The sequence below is a fragment of the Aptenodytes forsteri genome, unplaced genomic scaffold, assembly GCF_000699145.1.
Source record: "Aptenodytes forsteri isolate BGI_AS27 unplaced genomic scaffold, ASM69914v1 Scaffold108, whole genome shotgun sequence".
Lineage (NCBI taxonomy): Eukaryota > Metazoa > Chordata > Aves > Sphenisciformes > Spheniscidae > Aptenodytes > Aptenodytes forsteri.
The window spans coordinates 4,984,735-4,994,559 of record NW_008794448.1 but is presented as its reverse complement, the minus strand read 5'-3'; the positions used below and the strand labels follow the sequence as shown (position 1 = coordinate 4,994,559).

Sequence of the window (9,825 nt, the reverse complement as noted above, 5' to 3'; positions counted from 1 at the left end):
CTGAAACTCTATAGCTGAAGCCCCTTCAGAAGCAGCAACACATCCTTTGGGCTCTTCAGTTCCAGGTGATTTTCCTGTACTACTCTTCTCAGTGCTAAGCTCTGAAGAATTCTTTTCCAAACCTTCAGTTTGCCCATCTGAAATCAGCAAATCAGCAGCAGCATTTTTCAAATTGTTTGATGCACTTTGTTTGTTAGGATTGGGGACGTTTATATTATTGTCATCATCACATAAGAAAGATAAATCCCTACCTTCAGGTGGAGTTTTAACTTCTAATGACTCTAGAGTCACTTCACCTAGTGAGTCTGGAGATATTTCAGAAATAGTGTTAGAAGTAGGTTGCTGCTGCTCAACCCGTTCTTCCTTAGGACAGGCTTCAAAAAAGCATTCAATATTTTCTCTCTCATCTGTGAAGTCTAGTGGCACAGGAGTGCTGCTCTTTTCCTCTATGTATTTGATTACCTCTCCACAGTCACTATCATGAGAAGAAAGTGAAAGATAAGAATAAAAGTCCCCTTTTCTTAGCTGAATGGGTCTGTGAGAATGTTCTAACACTTTTTCCTTGATCTGTGCTAATGAAGCTGGAGCAGGTGACTCACATTCAGGTTGTGACTTACTTTTCAAAGCTGTTGATGCCATGTCTATTATCTCCCTCACAAAATTGTGTACTGAGCCATCTTCCATGTTTCTTTTATCAAAAGCAGCAGATTCACAGTTACAACACGAATCAAGACCGTTGGCTGAAGAGTCGCATTCTGCTTCGCTGGATTTCAAGGCTGTACAGCAATCAGTAGATTTTTCAGCAGTGCTTATTCTATGTTGTTGACCATTAGGTAAGGATGTTTGTAAAGCTGTATCTTGTATGTCTACACAATTTGTTTCTGAGGAAGATTCAAGACAAGGCTTTTTAGCAGGAGAGGAAGCAACAGAGTGATGATCAGGCTGAAGATGACTTTGACATTCTTTTGGAGGGTTTCTGGATCCATCTGATGACAGAACAGTCTCCTTGCCATCCATATGTGAATCATCTGAACTGTCTGTAAATGCTTCACAGACACAACATTCATTTTCAGCTTCTCTGACATCAACTGATGCATGAGTTTTGGGACTTGCTGATGTTCTGACAAGACCTTCCTTTTGACTGCCAAGAGTATTTTCAACATTGCCATTCTCCATATCATCCACAAGCTGATCCTTCACAGCCTGAGAGATATCTTTTATCAGGTGACTCTTTGTTCCTTTTTCACGATCACGTGGTACATTCTTACTATTGCCATTATTTTCTGATATTTTCTGTACTGAACCATTCAATAGTGTTTCAATGCTTAATGTATCTGTGGCTTTTGATGTTTCATTACTAACTTCTTTACTGCGCTGAATTTCATCACCGAGGTTACTTTTTCTCTTCTCCCTTGTCAAAGAAAATTTTGGTCTAATCCAAGTTTGGAGTTCATTTTTTATATAATCAAGTCCTGAAATTAAATTGCATTCTTCATAAATATCCTCATCAGTTGCTATACTGGAGTCATCGTCTTCATCTTTGATACCTAGCTCTTCCTCAGTTAAGGTAAGTGTGGAACTTGAAAGCAAATCACTGTCATCTTCATCATCAGTACAAGCAGAAGTGCAGGAGACATTAACAATCATGCTGACATTGACATCGCTCTCATCAGCTACAGATCTATTAAGATGTTTTCTAAATGATGCATTTGAATCTGGTATTTTATTTCTGTGCAGTACAATGTCTTCAGAGCAGAGAGAAAGATCCTCGCTGCTGCTGAGTTCAGTGAGAGAAGCTGCTGAGTCTTCGTTGATTGAGGATGCAATATCTAGAGACAGCTGTCCAGTAAAAGACATTTTTTGAGAGCTACTTTGGAGTGTTATATCAGAGATGCTGCGCTTTATCTTTTGATCTAAAGGACTCTGGATATTCTCTAAGCGATTTAAAAGATCTAATGTCCTTTTGCTGAGCTCTCCAACAGAATCACTGCTTGCACTTATGTCTCCTGAGCCATGATGACTAAAAAGGTCTTCGTTGCTTTTGTAGGACGTCAGCCAGCTCTCCAAAGAGGTGCTTCGCTGAAGACCATCTCCACTTTTAAAAATACCTGAGCTGAACAAATCACCTACTACAGACAGAGATTCTAATGAAGAACTACGAGATAAAGTTGAAACCTGTCTTGTATTCTCTGTAACAGTTAATTTTCTTACAGTTTCTGCAGATTTACAGGAATTGGGATCTGATTCTCCAGGGATACTTGCCAGAGTATGGTCATGAATAAACCCATCTGGTTGTGACTCTCCAGGCTTATGTTCAGATTTACCAGGTATTTTATCAAAACAAAACCCATGGAAAAAACTGCCCTCTGTATGTGTTTTGTCAATTTGCGATTGTTTCATTATGACAGGTAATTTGAATTTGGAGCCTTGAAGATATGAGTAATCATAAAACGTAAACACGTCATGTTTTCCTTGCAGTTCGTCTAGACAAACAGGGTTACACATAGTAATGCTGTCCAAATCCTCATCATTTTCACTTCCACAACATGCAGAAGGTGCCAACTGGAAATCATCTGAGAGACTAGCATGGTCTTCTTCATCTTGCTTTATTTTTTGTTTTATTACATCGACTATATCATCCACTTGAGTTTCTGCATGCCCAATTTCAGGATTACTCTGAGTGCTTTCAATATCATTTAGCAAAAAAATTTCTGAATTATTTGTAGTTTCTGTATCACATTCACTCACTATCCCACTCTCACTCTCAGAATGCCTGCTTATGTTTCCACTCTGATAGATGTAGTTATATGGTTTTGCCAATGTGGTCCCCCCTATTAGGTCTGGCAGGGATTTGGTAGATGAAAACGACGAGTCTTTACTAAGACTTTTGTTTAAAATGTTAGACTGTGTTACATTGGAGAGTTTGGATGTTTTTTTCATAAAAGGCATGTGTTTTTTTTCTGATAATTCAATATTATGAAGACTATAGACCTGATAGATGTGAGGATTTGGAGGGGAAGTAATGCTGCGACAATAAAGAGGACTTGCACGATCATTGATACTTTCGTCTTCATTCACATTGTTATCACCACATTCTCCTGAAGCAGGTTTCTGGCTTAGATCATCCTCCTTGAGTTCCTGATCAGGATCACTTAAGTCTTCATGAATACTGATCAGCTTATTACTTATGTCAGTTTCGTCCCATTCTAGTGCATCTTCACTTGGGCCATTTAGATCCATCAAACTGGGATCAATAAAGTTCAGAGGCTCCTGTAAAAAAAAAGTCAAAGATTAAAAATATTTACAGCTGCACTTTAAATGTGCTTCCACTGAAATCATATAAGTAAATCAGTGGGAGTAAAGTGCATTTTTGGAACAATGATGACTAATAGGCTTTTAATTTTGTTGCATTTTGTGTACCATTAAAATGAAACATTAAATTTTGCATGATTTCTTACTCATCTTAGGTGGTTTTTTTCTTATTTACTGTCAAAATATAATACAGACATTTGACTTTTCTTTAATAGAGATTAATTGTGGTTAGTCATTTTATATGTAACAAGTTTTAACCATTCTGCAGAATCACATAGGAGTGTGGTAGTGTGGTAGTAAAAAACACGTGATTAGCGCTTTATTATGTTGGATATATGAGAATCTCTCTTAGCCTGCTTAAGTTTAAAAGAGTTAAGATATAAAGGATTTATAAGAGGATTTTTGAAATGTTTATAACAAACTTTTGTGTTGAGCCTTAAAAAACAACAGATCTAATGCACTGGAAATCACAAGACTTGATGAATTTTTATTAGAATTTCTATTTATTCTTTACTTGATAATAAAGGCAGTACTAATGACCAGTAAGTAAGACTAACGAATGTTAATATCTTCAGCTGTAAGAACAATCAATCAGTCTAATCAAATACTACATGAATTTCAAATATTGTCTGTGCTGACACCTTTCTCTGGGAAAGGGCTGATAAATAATTGAGCTAAACTTAGTTTGCTTTTTTAAAGACTTTTGTAACTTTCCAGTAATATTTGCTATTATGACTCAGAACATATAGTATCAAGAATTGTTCCTTCTAGAAACATGTGTGGGAGAGGAAGAACATCTTGACAACTTTTCTCACTCAAATGTGATGCGTCAAGTGGCCAACAGTACGGACTCACCTTAAACCCCTCAAAATAAGACAGAAGTGGTCCCTGATTTTGGGGCTGGTTCGCTGAGCACAAATTAATTTTACTTTATTTTTCTATTTATTAAGAGGCCTCCATTTTAGGGAAGACTTTGCTTATACAATAAGTCTTGTAACAGAACTGTTAACTAATGTAGAATTGTTAGTTTAAATCATCTTAACAGCTGAACAATGATCACTGTATCCAGAAAAGCAAGCACTTTTTCCAAAAAACCATTCAACTATGATCTCTTGCTCTCTCGAGCTTTCTTGGAGCAAGTTTTGTTTTTCAAATACAGCATTGATCACATGCCAAACAGCAATCTAAATCACAACAAACTTACAAACTTACAGAAATACAAGGAGATAAAATGAGGCTGTAGTCCAATGAAGTGCAGTTGTACACAACTTAGTTACTGACTTAGATTCATCAACACTCGGCCAAGGTTAATTGTGAAGGGGAAGGCGTGTATCTCTAACTGCGATTCTCAGCTGGGAACTCTCTTTTTGAAGTAGGAACTAAAGCCCTTTTGTGAAAAATCATGGGATGTTCTCCAACAGCTCAACAGTTAGGGCACTGATTTTGGGCATGGGACACTTTGTCAGACTGAACATAAGAGACATGAACCAGGTTCCCATGCTCTCAGGAGAAGTCCTACCTATATGCTGTTCTGAAAAGAAGCCTGCGTCTCCTGTTTCATTTTGCATAAAACAATTAAATATTAATTGGGTCATAGATAGACGAGGAGAATTTTATCCTGCAGTGCAGTGTTTAGCACATTTGACTGGCAAGAGGCACAGATAGGTCCAAATCCCTGCTCCAGTGTCTATTTAATTATGGATATAGGTGGCACTGTTTCTGTGCAAGACACAAGGCTATCCCATCCCAGTATGTCCAGTAGACCAATGGCTAAAATACTCAACTGACATAAGGAAGAATTATTTTCTCCAAATTGGGCAGAATAGCTATCCGCCATTCAGCAGGGTGATATGATTATTAATATATTTGATAAACCAAGATATTCTCCACGTAAGATGTCCTTATGCTTCATTGGGCTTAGTTGTAAGGTAGGTCCCTGAGTACTACAGCTGTGTTAAGATACCGCAAATAATCATGGGCAGAAGTATGGGTGCCAAAGAATTTTTTCCTCCTTGGCAGGTTAGGAGGCTTTTGGGATTTTGAGAAACTGTCATGTCTAATGTTGAAGGCTAGAGCCTCTTTGTGGATCTACCTACCCCAAAGCTTTTATGGAGTAAATTTGTTAGAGTCCTTTTTTTTTTCCCCTGTGAGATATTGGCTAGTGATAGCTTAAATGTTAGATTTCCATGAAAACACCCATTTGCTAGGCAACTAAGGCTATCAGAGCAGTTCTGTACATTGTGGAGTTCGGAAATCCATATTTCGATTTGCCAGTTTGCCATGTTTTCATAATGGCTCTTGGTTGGTACTTAGTTGGACGCAGTTTCCCACCTATAGCTGACCCTTAACCAACCTGCAAGTAAAAACTGGTGCAAGAGAATGACAATAATTAAATTAAGTTAGTTTGAAAACCTGTTAGTTTAAACAAGAAATCAGCTACAATTACTCAATTTTTCTGTGGCATGTTTTACGACTCTCTCATACCTAGCATTAGGAAGACATTGCTGTGAAAAGCTTCCTAAACTGCACAATTTTACTGTTTTAAACTTTTGCCAGCTGCAAAAAGAAATTCCTGAAGGCAGGAAATCAGCAGCAGGTTCCAAGGATTTTATGTTCCATAGAATCTGATTTTGTTGCTCAAAACCAAAACATTTGGTCCTTATTGGTCAGGAAGATAACCTTCCCTCTGTAAATCAGCACTTGGCTGCCTTGTTTGTTCTGCAAGTCAGATGGACTAAAATAATAAAACATGTAGAGTTGTGACCTCAGCCCATTCATCTTCACTGAGTGCTCCTCACTTCAAAGCCTATTTTTTATTCTTCAAATGCACATGCTTTTCTGAGACCTGGTATATACTCAGAAGTTTTGCAGGCATAGCTGTGACGGTAAGGGATTTGATCATATTTTTTTTCTTCTGATTGTCACAGATATACTTCCAAAGGCTCTTATGTAGATAATGTCATTTTACCAGCATAGCTTTCTCTGTCCAAGGAACCGACTAAATTGATATTAGCAATTACTACTTTTCTCATAAGCATCATCTCCCTTGAAGAAACCTACCAGTACAACTTTAGTGGTTATCAGGTACATTGTGTTGTGGTTTAACCTCAGCCGGCAACTAAGCACCCCATGGCCGCTCGCTCACTCCCCCGCAGTGGGATGGGGGAGAGAATCGGAAGGGTAAAGTGAGAAAAACGCGTGGGTTGAGATAAAGACACTTTAATAGGTAAAGCAAAAGCTGTGCACGCAAGCAAAGCAAAACAAGGAATTCATTCACTCCTTCCCACCGGCAGGCAGGTGTTCAGCTATCTCCAGGAAAGCAGGGCTCCATCACACATGGTATGGAATGTCCCTTTGGCCAGTTTGGGTCAGCTGTCCTGGCTGTGCCCCCTCCCAGCTTCTTGTGCACCCCCAGCATTCTCAGTTGGCAGAGCATGGGAAGCTGACAAGTCCTTGACTAGTGTAAGCACTACCTAGCAACAACTAAAACATCGGTGTGTTATCAACATTGTTCTCACCCTAAATCCAAAACACAGCACTGTACCAGCTACTAGGAAGGAAATTAACTCTATCCCTGCTGAAACCAGGACAATTGGCAGACCTTACTAAGTACAGACCAAGTTTTAACTTTGAAACAAACCACTCGGCTTACGTCACAAACGTTTTGTATTTGGCGTTTTCAGCAGGGGTATATGTTTTCCCTTTCTTTTTTACAAAATTTAGCAAGCTGCTCAAACAAGAAAGAGACTTTGGACATTGAGGTAGTTGTTGGAGAGAGCAGCACCATACAGACTCTTGAATAAACCTCTGGAGTGAAGAATGGAAGGTGGTGTCACTCCAGCCTGTGTTTGCACTGACAGCAGTAACAGGGTAAAACCCAGGAATCCCTGAGGACTATTTTCATCATGTCAGGTGTCTCCTTATCAGGCTGCTCAGTGCATAGGTAGGGTGCTGGAGGATTAGAATTATCATGATAGTAATAGATTATTAGGTCTTGCCAACAGAAAATTTAAAATTCCCCAAACTGATCCTTTACTTAGTGTTATACAGAGGATGGGAGGTACAACATAAGTGTCAGCTTCAGCTGGTGTCAGAGCTAAATTCTGATTGCTCACTTTACTGGGAAAAAATGCTGTTGTTTCTTCTCCTGTCTGTCTTGTTTTTCACTCCGAAGAACTGTATAGTATTGCACAATACATCTTTTACACAAAGCAGACAAATCTTTTATTGCCATTTCCAACTGGGAAAACTTTACTAGTGTGAGAGCCGCACCATATTTTTTATCCCATTTCAGTTAATGATGAATGTGGCTCTCTTACAGAGTTTGCAGTTACACACTGCAAAAGATGTTCTACCTAGCCTGGTTCAAGGTATCACTCCTTGAACCACAAATTCCCAACAAGAAAGGGGTCTGTCACAGACAGACATGATGATCTCCACATGTAAGAAAGGCTACAATTAAAGAGAAGCTTTGAGTGTGCTACAGAGCTTCAGATTCCAGTGGGGTGAGCCCTGTATGCTGACTCTTAAGTCTTGGCCTTGCTGAAGTCTGTGATAAAACATGCTGCAAAGGTACCATTCTGTCTGGCAAAAATTCCTTGGATACCAGCTGGTGTAACTGTACTAAATTTCCCGGAATTTAGAAACTTGTTTTTTATATGTGCAAGAGTGTATGCGTATAAATACACACACGCATATATACGTGTGTGTGTCTATATGTCATCTTTCTAAAAATGGGTATCTTTTAAGTAGGTCAGAGTGACTTTATTGTTATAAAGTCACTAAATACGACTACATCTAGAGTAGATCTCGATGGTCACATGGTGCACAGTAAGAGAAGGTAAATCTTGTTTTTTATATGTGCAAGAGTGTATGCGTATAAATACACACACGCATATATACGTGTGTGTGTCTATATGTCATCTTTCTAAAAATGGGTATCTTTTAAGTAGGTCAGAGTGACTTTATTGTTATAAAGTCACTAAATACGACTACATCTAGAGTAGATCTCGATGGTCACATGGTGCACAGTAAGAGAAGGTAAATAGTTTTGACCAAGCAAGTAAAAAATAACAATGGAATAAGAACAAGAAGATGCACAATATTATGCATATTCCTATTTTTAAAATATTACCAGTAGATAAACAACACTTAGGAAGTATTTACTGTTGCATTAAAAGTTTCTAATATAATTAAGCCAAGAACCAATTAAATTACAGACTCAGAAGAGTGAGAGGTTGAATTAATTGCAATGTATTTGAAAGTGCTGCTTTAAGGAGTTTGGCTATTCCTAATTTGAACCCTGAACTATTTTGCTCAGGACAGTATTCCCATTTCAGTGGGATAACTCATGTGGGTAAAGTTAGGTGTGCACTTAAATGCTTGTAGGGTTGGTGTTTAATGGTTAAACAGTTAATCTGCTGAAAATGTTAATGGGAAGAAATAAGACTATTAAGCCAAATAAAGACATTTCCTTAACCCCAGTGCTCTTTAAGGATAAGTCTCGAAAATGCATTTTTTCATTTGTTTCCTTTACTAAAACGCGGATAGTTTTGCTTTTTCTGCAGCAAATTTTATTAAACAATGATTCTCTGTTTCGGCTTCATTTGCATGTGCTACTCCAGTACAGATACTTTGTGTTGGTGAAACAGGCCTGTAATGTAACCCCTACGTACCATTATATTTTTTTAAAGGAATTAACATGAAAAAAAGAGCTTTTACAATAATAAATACAAACTCTGTTCCTCCCTCCCCTGCAACATATCCTTCAGTTGCTGTGGACAAATTATCCAAACTGAACTGCACTTAGGGGCCAGGGGAAAAAGAAAGAGAAAGAAAGAAAACCATCCCCCATCTCCAGGAATGTGTGCACATTCAAAGAAGACAAACATGATTTTGTCTTTTGGAAAATGCAAGCATGCCAAGTACTTCTGCTGAGGGAAATAGTCATGTGTACAGTACCCACTTCACCTCTGCTTCACTTAAGTTCATTTTCTAAATGGGGTTCCCTATACCATAGCCAACAAGAAAACTGTCCCCATTTCCCAACACTAACGTTTTAATATGCATAAGCATATGCCTAATATTCCATGTGCATAATACTGAAGTGACCTGCACATTACAATATGGTCTCAAAATATATGGAAGTGGTATGCTTTATCACAGATCACTAGAGAAACTGATCATGAACATATGTATTTGTTATAATTGCAGTTAAAAGAAGAAGGTACATGAGTATTTCCTGAGAAAATAAGATCCAAAACTGTGGTTCATCCTTTCTCTTGCTTCATTTTACAATCATTATTGCCTCCATTGATGAAATAATATGCTCAATCCTGCACAGGCAGAACCTGTGCTCTTCTGTTAGGCGTTATGAATGCTTACAGGTATTGCCAGGGTCCTACATGGGTGGTTGTATGTACAGATTCCTGTACCACAGGAAGGACACTGACTTCATAGAATCATAGAATCATAGAATCATTAAGGTTGGAAAAGACCTCTAAGGTCATCGAG

General features: G+C 38.2%; 1 protein-coding gene across 1 annotated transcript in view; it reads right to left on the bottom strand.

The window, feature by feature from the left end:
* AKAP6 (A-kinase anchoring protein 6) overlaps positions 1–9,825 on the bottom strand; it is a 236,437-nt gene that overhangs the window by 6,256 nt on the left and 220,356 nt on the right. The window contains 1 exon segment of the mRNA XM_009290373.1: positions 1–3,270. Within this exon segment, the coding sequence (XP_009288648.1) occupies positions 1–3,270 (3,270 nt within the window).